Here is a 14,037-nt window from a genome sequence, read left to right as displayed (position 1 = left end):
GCATACCTGCCTGGGGGAAGAATGGAGAGTTTTGGGTGAAGATGCTGGTAGAATCGGCCTTTGGGGGTTAGAGTAGTCCACCGGTGTCACCGGTGCGGTGGCTTGTAACCACTCATAGCAGGGACTCGGCTAGATGAAATCCCTGGCATCTTTTATCTGACTACATTTAGCAATATCCATCCAGAGGGGAGGAGACTGGAGAGATTTGGATGAAGATGTTGCCAGAACTGGCGTGTTGGGGCTACTGTATCCCATCAGTGTCGCTGGTCAGGTTGTGACCACCCCTGGCCAAGGCTCTGCTAGATGGGATCCCTGGCATCTTGTATCTGGGTACCTGAAGTCCTTCTCTACCCAGAGAGTGGGAAGAGTGAAAAGTTATTTTTTTTTTGGGTGAAGACATTGCCAGAACTGGCATGTGGATTGCAGTAGCCGATCAGTATCACCAGCCCAAGGCATGTGCTCGTGATGTGGTTGACCTCCCAGAGCAAGGTATCCAATAGGTGGACCCTCCCAATATCCCGTATCTGGGTACCTGTAGTCCCTCTCTATCTGGGGGGAAGGGAAGAATGGTGAGTTTTTGGTGAGAGTATTGCCAGAACTGGAATGTGGAGGGTTGCAGTGGGCCATCAGTCTCGCCTGTTTGATGGGTTGGGACCACCTGTGGCACCCACTTAATGGGACTCCCACCATCTCGTATCTGCATACCTGCCTGGGGGAAGAATGGAGAGATTTGGATGAAGATGTTGCCAGAACTGGCGTGTTGGGACTACTGTATCCCATCAGTGTCGGTGGTCAGGTTGTGACCACCCCTGGCCAAGGCTCTGCTAGATGGGATCCCTGGCATCTCGTATCTGGGTACCTGAAGTCCTTCTCTACCCAGAGAGTGGGAAGAGTGGAGAGTTTTTTTTTTGGGTGAAGACATTGCCAGAACTGGCATGTGGATTGCAGTAGCCAATCAGTATCACCAACCCAAGGCATGTGCTTGTTTTGCGCTTGACCACCCATATCAGCTGATCCTATAGGTGGACCATCCCAATATCCCATATATGGGGTACCTGTAGTCCCTCTTTGCCTGGGAGAAGGGAAGAATGGTGAGTTTTTGGTGAGAGTATTGCCAGAACTGGCATGTGGAGGGTTGCAGTGGGCCATCAGTCTCGCCTGTTTGATGGGTTGGGACCACCGGTGGCATCCGCTTAATGGGACTCCCACCATCTCGTATCTGCATACCTCTCTGCCTGTGGGTGAGAAAACAAAGAGGTTTGTGGTAAATATGTTGCCAGAACCAGTATGTCGAGGGCTGCAGTAACTCATCAGTCTCTGGACTGCCTTGGGACCACCCATAGCAGAGGATCCCATAGATGGGACCCCAGCCATCTCCTATCTGTTTATCTATAGTTCCTTTCTGACCTGGAAGGAAGAGGAATGCTGAAAGAATGGAGAACTTTGGATGAAGACTGGTCTGTCCATGCTACACGTTTCCCTTTGTGTAACTCAACATGCATCTAAACCCTCCTAATCGGCAATCAGCCAGACAATGCAATCTTGAAGCTTTATTGACAAAAACAGGGTGGGGTGAAACTATGCGGAAAAACAGATACGTACATACAATCGATTTATGAAACATACAATAAAGTAACTGGGCTGCAGATAAGTTCATGCTCCCCAGCGATGCTGCCTGTAGGGAATATAGATTTAGTCCACCAGCATGTGCTGCAGGGGTGATGGCTGGTTTACTCTATATCATTTTTAAGCCCTCGTTCACATTGGAGGGACTTGTCATGTGATTTGACGGGTCAAGTCGCGCCTTATTGTTGGCAATAGCCATATTCTTATCGATGCGACGCCGACTTTCCGGTGCTGCATCGATTTAAAAAAGTTCCTGCACTGCTTTTGCAGATTTCGGGTGCAACTTGCATAGACATCTGTGCATGTAGCCGCACAGATCAGTGCCATCTTAAAGAGCATTAAAGGGCCCCAGGCAATGCAGCGCACTGGGGCCCCGCCTACACAATCACCCACAAGAATATAAATGAAAACTATGGATAAGGCGATATTAATGGGGTACATCAGTGCCAGGCTAATGACAGCTTCCAAGTTGGGTGGCTGGGTCCAGTGAACACACACACAGACAGGAGTCAGACTCAACTGTCCTGTGTGTTCCTGTTCCCATAGAGGTGGACAGGCATTCCTGAAGTTGTGGGCTCCCCCTCCACGGACCAAGTGGCCTGAAAGCAGTGCAGGGCCGACAGGCGCTTTGACACCTGCTAGTTTGGTGGGATACACACAGGAATCAGGACTAATGCTTGGCTGGGTTGCTGGGCAGGTGAAACCCCCCCCCCCCCCGGGCAACTGCCCAGCGTGCCCATTCAGTAAGATGGCCCTGGCACAGATGTCTTCAAAGACGCACTGATTACTTTGAAATTGTGCGATTTCAGATGAAGTCACACGATTTCAAAGCCACATTCAATGTGAATAAGGGGTTAGGATGAAGTCTGAGCTCCCAGGATGCACCTGTTTCCTTTTTCTCAGAATGAGGGATGATGGGAGCTCTTAGCAAAGTGAAACAATCGCTAGCTTCTGTAAGGGAAAACCCAACATTATGAATTGCCCTGCTGAAGACAGAACGAAGACATTGCCAGAACTGGCATGCCAGGGGCCACAGTAGCCCATCAGTCTCACAAGTTCAATGGCTTCAGGCCATTGTAGTAGGGGATCTGGTAAATGTGATCTGGAGGGTGGTTGTGAGGGATCTGGAGGATGATTGTGAGGGGCAGGGTGACCACTTACTGCATGGATCCACTAGATAGTCACAGGCATCTTGTCTGTGTACCTTTTAGTCCCTCTACCTGGAGGATGGTTGGTAGGGGGGTCTGATTGGAATTGAGGGTTTCGGATAAAGACTTTGCCAGAACTGGCATGTTGGGGGCTGCACTAGCCTATCCGTCTCACCGGTCAGATGGCTTGTGCCTGCAATGTAGGTGACCACCCTTGCATACCCAGCTTCTCCTGTTTGGGTACCTGTGTTCTTTCCCCCGCCTGGGGGGGGGGGGGGAAGGCTTATTTAGAAAGGTAGGCCATGCAATACTCTGAGGAAATGGCGATACCTGCATTGGGACCCCGGAACCGGTACACGGCAGCAAAGTGAAACAATCGCTAGCTTCTGTAAGGGAAAACCCAACTTCATGAATTTCCCCCGCTGAAGGCAGAACAAAGCCGTTGCCAGAACTGGCATGTCAGGGGGCCACAGTAGCCCATCAGTCTCACAAGTTCAATGGATTCAGACCATTGTAGTAGGGGATCTGCTAGATGTGATCTGGAGGATGGTTGTGAGGGATCTGGATGATGGTTGTGAGGGGTAGGGTGACCACTTATTGCATGGATCCACTAGTTAGTCACAGGCATCTTGTCTGTGTACCTTTAGTCCCTCTACCTGGAGGATGGTTGGGAAGGAGGCGGTGGGTCTGATTGGAATTGAGGGTTTCGGATAAAGACTTTGCCAGAACTGGCATGTTGGGGGCTGCACTAGCCTATCCGTCTCACCGGTCAGATGGCTTGTGCCTGCATTGTAGGTGACCACCCTTAACAGGGGATCCACTTAATAAGACCTCCAGCTTCTCCAGTTTGGGTACCTGTGGTCTTTCCCCCGCCTCGGGGGAGGAAATGGTGATACCTGCATTGGGGGCCCCAGAACCGGTACACGGCGTTGGCATCTCAACAGCTTGACCCGGCTTGTCTCCAGTAAAGCAATCCGTTGTACCAACGACCAGAATGCCACATACCAAGATGAAAAATCATATTCTTCTTTGATTAAAATAGCCAGCAGAAACAAATATAAACATTACAAAACATGTTTCACAATGTAAATTGTCATCGCAACATTTGCAACGGAACATGTAGTGTGCTACATTAATTTAAATGTAGCGATTAATAAAAAATTTGATACATGCAAGAATTGCAATGTCACAGCACGCCCTCTAGTGGCAGAACTGATAACATGCAGCCTGCTACAGTAAATATTGTTAAACAAAATGCTTCTACCTACCTGTTGAAATGAATATAAATGCAAAAAATAAATAAATGAGCCCCATGGAACGTTGTGTCTGGAAAAACTCCATATAAACAAGATCTGAAGAAGCACTTATTTGAATATAACATAAACATGTTTTTCTCAATACATATTCCATCCCCAGCTGTGCTGGCGGAAGTAATCTCCTCCATTGTAAAGAGTTACATCCTATTCTAAATTCATACCAGCTGGAACCCTATGTGTTATAATTAATAAAATATTTGAGGAATGATGTATTCTGTGATACAGACACACTCAGCGGCCACTTTATTAGGTACACCTTGCTAGTACCGGGTTGGACCCCCTGTTGCCTTCATTCTTTGTGGAATAGATACAAGAAGGTGTTGGAAACATTCCTCAGAGATTTTGCTCCATAGTGACATGATAGCATCACGCAGTTGCTGCAGATTTGTCGGCTGCACATCCATGATGCCAATAAAGGTGCTCTATTGGATGAGATGTGGTGACTGTGGAGGCCATTGGAGTACAGTGACCTCATTGTCATGGTGAAGAAACCAGTGGTGAGATGATTGGAGCTTTGTGACATGGTGCATTATCCTGCTGGAAGGAGCCATCAGAAGATGGGGACACTGTAGTCATAAAGGGATGGACATGGTCAGCAACAATACTCAGGTTGGCCGTGGCATTTAAACGATGCTCAATTGGTACTAAGGGGCCCAAAGTGTGCCAAGAAAATATCCCCCACACCATTACACCACCACCAGCCTGGTGGCAGAAATATGCTTTCATGTTTTCTGCCAAATTCTGACCCGACCATCCGAATGTCGTAGCTGAAATCTAGGCGCTGCATGCAGGTGTCTATTAGGTGGCAGCTGTTGGCCTTAATATGACAGGGTGAGCGCGGTCCTGAATGCAGACAGTGTGTGCACGGGTCCATTCACAGTGTTATTTAGTGCACAGTTTTTTAATCACTATCAGCAGCTGATTTAATCACTTACTGAGTATGCAGCTTCTTTATCTTTTAATCCTTGTCAATGATTCAGTTTAAGCTGCTGCCATGACCACTGCTCCAGGTTTCCTGTTTTAAGGTGGCTCCTTTCTCTTAGAACGTTCTATGGAGCCACCTTTGCATGCAGGGACTACAGTCATGTCTCTACACTGTGTTCATGAAAAAAAAAAATTCAGCCCCATAGCCAAGGATGGCAACGGTCTCCACACCTTCTCAAAGCTAACAGACTGGAGACTGCACTGTCCACTGTTAATCTTTTTATGGCAAAGACTGGAGGTTCAGGGATGCAACACGGAGAACAGCATTTGAAGAAAAAAAATTGCAGAATGTACAGGATTCCATTATAATACAGGCAAACACATTTGTATACCTTTTATACACTGCTTCTAAAAAATTAAAGGAACACTTTGAAAACACAGCAGATCCTAAATATCACACTGGACATCTATACTGATATAAACTGGAATATATATATATATATATATATATATATATATATACACACTGCTCCAAAAAATTAAAGGAACACTTTAAAAGCACATCAGATCTCAATGGGGAAAGATCTCATGCTGGATATCTATACTGGTATGGACTGGGTAATGTGTTAGGAGGGAAAGGATGACACAATGTTTGATGGAAATGAAAATTATCACCCTACAGAGGGCTGAATTCAAAGACACCCCAAATATCAAAATTAAAAAATGATGCAGCAGGCTAGTCCATTTTGCTGAAATTTCATTTCAGCAACTTAAAATGGTACTCAGTAGTTAGTATGGCCCTCACGTGCTTTTATGCATGCCTGACAATGTCGGGGCATGCTCCTAATGAGATGACGGATGGTGTCCTGGGGAATTTCCTCTCCGGATCTGGACCAGGGCATCACTGAGCTCCTGAACAGACTGAGGTGCAACCTGGCGGCATCGGATGGACCGAAACGTCCCAGAGGAGTTCTATTGGATTTAGGTCAGGCGAGCGTGGGGGCCATTCAATTGTATCAATTCCTTCATCCTCCAGGAACTGGCTGCATACTCTTTCCACATGTGGCCGTGCATGGTCGTGCACCAGGAGGAACCCAGGACCCACTGCACCAGTGTAGGATCTGACAATGGGTCCAAGGATTTCATCCCGATACCTAATGGCAGTCAGGGTGCCATTGTCTAGCCTGTAGAGGTCTGTGCATCCCTCCATGGATATGCCTCCCCAGACCATCACTGACCCACCACCAAACCAGTCATGCTGAATGATGTTACAGGCAGCATAATGTTCTCCACTGCTTCTCCAGACCGTTTCACGTCTGTCATATGCTCAGGGTGTAGCTGCTCCAGAAGCGGACCTGCCAATTCTGGTGTTTAATGGGAAATGCCAATCAAGCTCCACGGTATCGTTCATTGAGCACAGGGCCCACTATAGGATGTTGGGCCCTCAGGCCACTCTCATGAAGTCTGTTTCTGATTGTTTGGTCAGAGATATTTACACTGGGAGCCTGCTGGAGGTCATTTTGTAGGGCTCTGGCAGTGCTCATCCTGTTCCTCCTTGCACGAAGAGCAGATACCGGGACTGCTGATGGGTTAAGGACCTTCTATGGCCCCGTCCAGCTCTCCTAGAGTAACTGCCTGTCTCCTGGAATCTCCTCCATGCTCTTGAGACTGCTGGGAGACACAGCAATGACACATATTGATGTGCCATCCTAGAGGAGTTGGACTGCCTGTGCAACCTCAATAGAGTCCCGGTATCCCCTCATGCTGACTCCTTCCAAATGCATAACTAGTGATAATCAGAAAAGATGAGTAGGGAAAAAAGTCGGTGGCCTCTACCTGTAAAACTATTGCTGTTTTGGAGATTGTCCAATTGTTGCCCATCTAGTGCACCTGTTTTTAATTTCATTGAAACCAAAGCAGCTGAAACTGATTAACAACCCCATCTGGTACTTAACTGACTGGATCAATATCCCAGGAGTTTAATTGACTTGATGCTATACTCTGATCAAAAAGTGTTCCTTTCATTTTTTTGAGCAGTGCATTTTAAACATCAAGATTTTATTCAGTAACACGAGTTGCCTGGTACTTTGTTCTATTTATCTTTGGTTTCTCTGTCACCATTTCATGTCTATCCTTCTTAGGAGCAATGCTGAAGGCTCTATTCAAAATATCATACATATAACCATGTTTCATTAACATCGTCATAATTCATCTGCAACCCCTTCGTAATCCTTCATAGAACTACAAATCTGGCATAGCCGAATAGACTGTAACTCCTGCTGGTGATACAGAAAAGCCGCCTCCTTGGGGGATCGGTGTTGGGAAAAGGCTGCCTCCTTTGGGGATTGGTGGTGGGGGAAGAGTCGTCTCCTTGGGGGATCGGTGGTGGGGAAGAGTCGCCTCCTCGGGGGGGGGGTAACTTTTTGAAACGGGGGGGGGGGTCTGTTTTTACTTTCTTGTAATGCTGTGGGGGTTTTTTTTGGGGGGGGGGGGGTATGTTTTTGCTGCCTTGTATTGCTGTGTGTTGTTTGGATCAAGAGCCATAGAGGTCTGTTTTGTTGCCTTGTATAGCTGTCGTTGTTTTTTTTTTTTTTTTTTGGGTCAAGGGGTTCGTTTTGTTGCCTTGTATTGTAGTGTCTTTGGATCAGAGTGTCTGTTTTGTTGCCTTGTATTGTAGTGTCTTTTTGGATCAGGGGGTCTGTTTTGTTACTCGTATTGTAGTATCTTTTTGGATTGGGGTCTTTTTGTTGCCTCTTATTGCAGTGTGTTTTTGGATCGGGGTCTGTTTTGTTGCCTCATATTGTAGTGTCTTTGGATCAGGGAGTCTGTTTTGTTGCCTCGTATTTTAGTGTCTTTTTGTATCAGGGTCTGTTTTGTTGCCTCGTATTGTAGTGTCTTTTTGGATTGGGGTCTGTTTTGTTGCCTCGTATTGCAGTGTCTTTTTGGATCGAGGTCGGTTTTGTTACCTCATATTGCAGTGCCTTTTTTGGAATATTGCAGTGCCTTTTTTGGAATGGGGGTTTGTTTTGTTGCCTCGTATTGTAGTGCCTTTTTTGGAATGGGGGTTTGTTTTGTTGCCTCGTATTGTAGTGTCTTTTTGGAATGGGGGTTTGTTTTGTTGCCTCGTATTGTAGTGCCTTTTTTGGAATGGGGGTTTGTTTTGTTGCCTCGTATTGTAGTGTCTTTTTGGATAGGGGGGTTGTTTTGCTGCTCGGTATTGATGTTTCTTTTCGGGTCAGGAGTTTACAATACAGGTTGTGTCTCCAAGCTAGAATGTGACAAACGTGTGACTCATTGCCAGTAGACTAACTGCTGCCTCAGATTTTTCCCAGGCACGTGACTCCATGGAGAGCTCATGGTGAGATGTCAGTGCCGCAGTAACACTTCACAGTGGCATTTTACACTTTGAGAATGATGGGAGCCTCTACACTCCATCTTAAATCTAACACACCAGAATAGGGATAGTTTTCAGTTACATTCAGCCAATGAAATTTGACAATTACAGCCACATGGCTAAAGAAAACGCTATATCTATGTGTTTAAACTTGGTGCATTCAGGGTTCTGTCAGGTCCCATGTTTCCCAGTGGCTGCTATGCCCACTCCTGCCACGGGACACTAGTGTGTAGTTCTTTATTTACCAGCCACCAAATAATGCCACATTGGCCGCAGTGGAGGACCTTGGGTCCCACCCACTAACACGTCTAATTTTCATAGGAGACTCCTGGTCTCTCCAATGCACCATGACATAAAACTCTTGATACGTGCAGGACTCCTTCTCTGTTGTGCCCATTTTTGGTTGGCAAGCTGTGTGAATGAGTTCTAATGGCTACAAACCCCATTGCATGGTGGGAATTTGTAGGTTTTTCCAGTGGTGATTTCTTGCATGGAGTAATGTATTCAAAACAACTTTGAATCTTTTTCCTGAGCAGCAAGAGTAAATCGCTCTGTAGGATGGAAAGACTTGGCTGAAAAGCACAGAAGGAAGCCAGCAATAGAGTACAGTCTATACCAATGACTTATGGAAATATTCATTCCACTTGTGCATTTTTAGATTGTGTTCGGCATATATTACAGTTGAAAATCAAAGGAATAAATTGCTTTATATGCCAACAGAGTTGTCGTTCTGTTCAGTCACTGTCGAGGTTCACTCACCCCTTCCATATAGCACAGCCAGGTCACTGACCTCATTTTTTATCCCTTGCACCTAAATCAAAAGGTCCTTCAACAGCCTGCGATTGGATAGTGAAGGAGCAGCCGTGTAGTGATTGGGTCATCCCTGTGTGCTTTCCTATCAGTCAGTTATATTGGCAGCACTGAGCAATGCAGGAGAACATGGTTGGCTCCTAGTCCTTACCTGAGTTCATGGATTTTGTTGAATTTCTTATACTACCCTTACCTGAACTCACCTGCCCCCTAACTCCCTTTTTTAATCTTTTTTTCCCAAGCTCACTTAACTCTGCGACTCCCTTATTACTTTCCTTTCCCAAACGAGTCCACCTATACTACCCTTACCTGAGCTCACCCATCTCTGACTGACCTATAGATCTTTCCTGGACTCTTCAATCTATACTTCCTTTACTAAGCTCATGCACTTCCTGAATCCATTCTACCTCCTTTACCACGGCTCACATTCCAATAGTTCTCTCGCCCAAGTTCACCCACTCCACAACTCCTTCATACTTCCCGTTCCCATGCTTGCCCAATCCACAACTCCTTTATACTTTACTCTTCCACCTATACTTCTCTTATTTGAGCTCACCCATCCCCAACTCTTATACTGCTTTTCCCAAACTCATCCATTGAAACTTTCCTTACCCAAGCTCACCCATTCCTCAACTCCCTTATACTCTTTTCCTGAGCCCACCCACCTGTACTTCCTTACCTGAGCTCACTCTCCTGCTAATTCCCTTATACTTTCATTTCCTGAACTCGCCCACCAATACTCCTCTTACCTGAGCTCACTCACCCCCTGACTCTCTTATACTTCCCTTTCCCAAACTCGTCCACCTATACTACCTTTTACCTGAGCTCACCCACCCCCCCAACTCCCTACTGGCGCTTTTCCATTGCATGGAATCGAACGGTTCGGCTCGCTTTTGTGCTTTTCCACTGCATGGTACGGTGTAGAAACGGTTCGGTACGGTACGGCGGCGCTTTTCCACTACATGAAACCGAACCGTACGGCTCGCTTAAACAGTACCACCTCGGTTGTGGTTCCAAGAGGGCCGTACCGGTACCATATCCCACAATCCTTTGCATGCAGCCTTGACTGTTTGTCACTACTAGCCACTGATTGGTCAGAGAATCGTTGTTATCCCACCCACTTACTTTAGTACTACTTTAGTGGAAAAGCAAACCAATACCAAACCGTACCGAACCGTTCCAACACCGTACATGCAGTACCATGCAGTGGAAAACCAAACCAGGCCAAGCAGGGCTGAGTAGAGCCGAGCCGGTACTTGCAGTGGAAAAGTGCCATTATAGATTCTTTCCTGGACTTGCCAACAAGCTCATGCACTTCCTGAATCTATTATACCTCCCTTAACTGAGCTCACTCTCCTATAGTTCCCTTACCCAAGCTCTCCCACCCCACAACTCCTTTATACTTCCCTTTACCATGCTTACCCTCTCCACAGCTCCTTTATACTTCCCTTTACCATGCTTACCCTCTCCACAGCTCCTTTATACTTCCCTTTACCATGCTTACCCTCTCCACAGCTCCTTTATACTTCCCTTTACCATGCTTACCCTCTCCACAGCTCCTTTATACTTCCCTTTACCATGCTTACCCTCTCCACAGCTCCTTTATACTTCCCTTTCTCAAGCTCATCCACCTATACTTCCTTTACCCAAGCTCGGCCACCCCCCCTCGATTCCCTTACACTCCCTTTTCCTGAGCCCACTCACCTGTACTTCCTTACCTGAGCTCACTCACCTCCCAATTCCCTTATACTTCCATTTCCTAAACACACCCACCTGTACTTTCCTTTAACTGAGCTCAGCCACCCGACTTCCTTATACTTTCTTTTCCCAAACTCATCCAACTATACTACCCTTACCTGAGCTCCTCCACTCCCCAACTCGCTTATAGATCCTTTCCTGGTCTCACCAACCTAAACTTCCTTTACCAAGCTCATGCACTTTCTGAATCCATTATACCTCCCTTACCTGAGCTGACTCACCTTTTAGTGCCCTTACCCAAGCTCACCCACTCCACAACTCCTTTATACTTTCCTTTCCCAAGCTCACTTACCTATACTTCCCTTACCCAAGCTTACCCATCCCCTGACTCCTTTATATACTCCCTTTCACTGAGCCCACTCACCTGTACTTCCTGAGCTCATTCTCCTCTCAATTCCCTTATACTTGATTTTCCAAACGTAGCCACCTGTACGTTCCCTTAACTGAGCTCACCCATTACCCAGCTCACTTATACAGACCTTCTTTTTCCCAACTCACCTTCCCCACGACTCTCTTATACTTTCCTTGCTCCACTGCTGCTCTAGTGCTCCCAGGGTTCAAATCTGTGTAACCTGCTTATCAGCGTTTAGAAAGGGTAGATGATATTGTTGGTTTACTTGGGTGAGTAGGGGAGGGGCTAGTAAGGAACTGGCAGTTTAGTAGGGTGTGTAGGGGAGGGGCTAATAAGGAACTGGCAGTTTAGTAGGGTGTGTAGGGGAGGGGCTAGTAAGGAACTGGCAGTTTAGTAGGGTGTGTAGGGGAGGGGCTAGTAAGGAACTGGCAGTTTAGTAGGGGAGGGGCTAGTAAGGAACTGGCAGTGTAGTAAGGTATCTCTTTAATATTCAGAACCCTATCCAAAGGTCCATAAAAAAAATGTGACAAATTTTCTCTTTATCCCAACTGTGCAGAGGACAATGAGACTTCACCTTTATATGGAAGACAGGACCGTTACTAGCAGTCTAGGGAAGGGTGTCTTTGCAGTAAGTGTGCCAAATCAATAATCAAATTGATCATTTGGGAATTAATCTTGGAGCCTCTGGGGTTGTGGTTCTTCAGTTTTGTCTGTACAATGGCCTCTGCAAGGGGTTTTAGTAATATTCATTGCCGCCTTTCTTCTTACAGCCTAAACTGTACAGATCGGTGATTGAGGATGTGATAAATGATGTGCGGGAGCTCTTCCTGGATGAGGGAGTGGATGAACAGGTTCTGATGGAGCTTAAGACGGTGAGTGTACACAATGGGATTTTGTTAAATGGCCGATCCACCCAAAAGTGATTTTTATTTATTTTTGGTGTCACTTTATCTCTTAAGGGGCACCTCTACTATTATCCTATTTTTTCTTATGGTTCCCACAGTATTCATTTTGGCCTTTTTTACCTTTTACAACTCAGGTTGCTTTAATTGCTCTCTTCTGCAAATGGAAGCTCATCCCTTTTGATCTGCAGACGAATGAAACTGAGTAGATAAAAAAGTAACAATGTTACCTGCTACATTTCAGAACAACAATGTTAATAAACAATGTTACTTTGTATCTCTGTCTGATCAATGTTTGTTTATAAACATTGTTAATTTGTATCTCTCTATCTCCCATCTGATCAAGGTTTATAAACAATGTTGCCTTGTATCTCTGTCACCTATTAGAACAATACAAAGTAACTTTGTTCAATCTCCAGTCTGATCGATGTTTATAAACAAAGGTACTTTGTATCTCTCTATCTCCCATCTGAACAATGTTACTTTGTGTTTCTATATTCAGTCTTATCAATGTTTATAAACAATGTTACTTTGCCTCGATCTCATGTATGAACAGTGTGGTCTGTTTTCTTGATCGTACATCACGGGACAGAGAGCCGGTAATAATGACTATCTGGGTTATTTGCTACCTTTAAGTGATTGGACACTGGCAACCAATAGACAGGAAGCTCCTCCCATATAAGCCCTCCCATACAGGAAGAACCTCCTCCAGTTTTTTTCTTTTTTGCCACCAGTGTCTTGAAGGGTGGTGGTCATGGCTGTTATAGCTCTTCAATCTTAAATAATGTACCAGTAAGCGGGCATTTTGATCGGATCCATTCGGATGGCTAAGCGCTAAGTGGATGGTACCCGAGCCTCGGCTGAGAAGACCCGAGGTTTTGCCTGTAATGTGACCCATCTGGGAGCTGGACCCTGATAAATGGAACCCTGGTTATTTATTATCCCAAGGGGTTTGCCAGCAGGGGGCTCTACAAGTCCAAGGGTGTGGACCCCATGAAAAAGGGGGACCCGGTCCTTGAAGGTCTGATTGACAAAGCCCCCCGTGATGGGTGAAGTTTGGGTCCTGTATAGCAGTGGTCCTCAACCCTGGCCTACAGGGCCCACTAACAGGCCAGATTTGCAAGATAACTGAAATACATCCCAGGTGATATCATTTGCTGCTCAGTGATTGCAGTACTCTAGTCTGCATCTCCCCAAGGTAATACTTAAAATCTGGCCTGTTAGTGGGTGCTGAGGACCGGAGTTGAGGACCACTGCTGTATAGGACTCTGTGGTGGGATTGGTAAGTCTGTTCTTTTTCTCCCGCTCTTTTATAAAAAAAAAAACATTTTGCAGGGAAGGAATTGCACATTTCCTCTCCTGGGCTCTAGTACCAAGTTTTGGCCACTAGATGTCGCTGTTCCACAGCAATGTATTGTGCCTGTGTACCTTCTGTGTCTGGACTCTCCGGTCAGCTTGGCTCTGTTCTCCATATATCTCTATGGGTGCGCACGTATGACGTAACGGGCGTGCACATGGATCGCCTCTCACTCTTCTAAACGGTGCTGCCAGCTGCATGTGACTGTTTCTCTGCTAAGCTGAGCTGCTGACCGGGACCAATGGGACACAGAGCAGGGTGCAGTTTCTGTTTGGGCATGTGAATTTGGAGGCCTTGGCACAGCTATACAGTAGGAGAAGGGTAGTTGTTCTGTGACAGCTGTACAGTGCTGGATCACAGTTTTTGTCTACCTTTAGTGCAACAGGTTGTTACCTTCTGGGTCTTAATTTATGTAAAGCAATTTCTTCCAGAATAAGAAGTGTGGGGGGG

The 14,037-nt window shown here is 46.2% G+C and overlaps 1 protein-coding gene across 1 annotated transcript in view; it reads left to right on the top strand.

Moving 5' to 3' along the window:
• GTF2A1 (general transcription factor IIA subunit 1) overlaps positions 1-14,037 on the top strand; it is a 61,302-nt gene that overhangs the window by 7,379 nt on the left and 39,886 nt on the right. Inside the window, exon 2 of the mRNA XM_082275292.1 lies at positions 12,099-12,200. Coding sequence (XP_082131418.1) covers positions 12,099-12,200 — 102 coding nt within the window. The remainder of the gene's footprint in view (positions 1-12,098; positions 12,201-14,037) is intronic.

The sequence above is a fragment of the Pelophylax lessonae genome (genome assembly GCF_965119305.1).
Source record: "Pelophylax lessonae genome assembly, chromosome: 13".
Taxonomy (NCBI): Eukaryota; Metazoa; Chordata; class Amphibia; order Anura; family Ranidae; genus Pelophylax; species Pelophylax lessonae.
The sequence above is the reverse complement of the archived record's forward strand: the minus strand, read 5'-3'. Positions and strand labels throughout refer to the sequence as shown.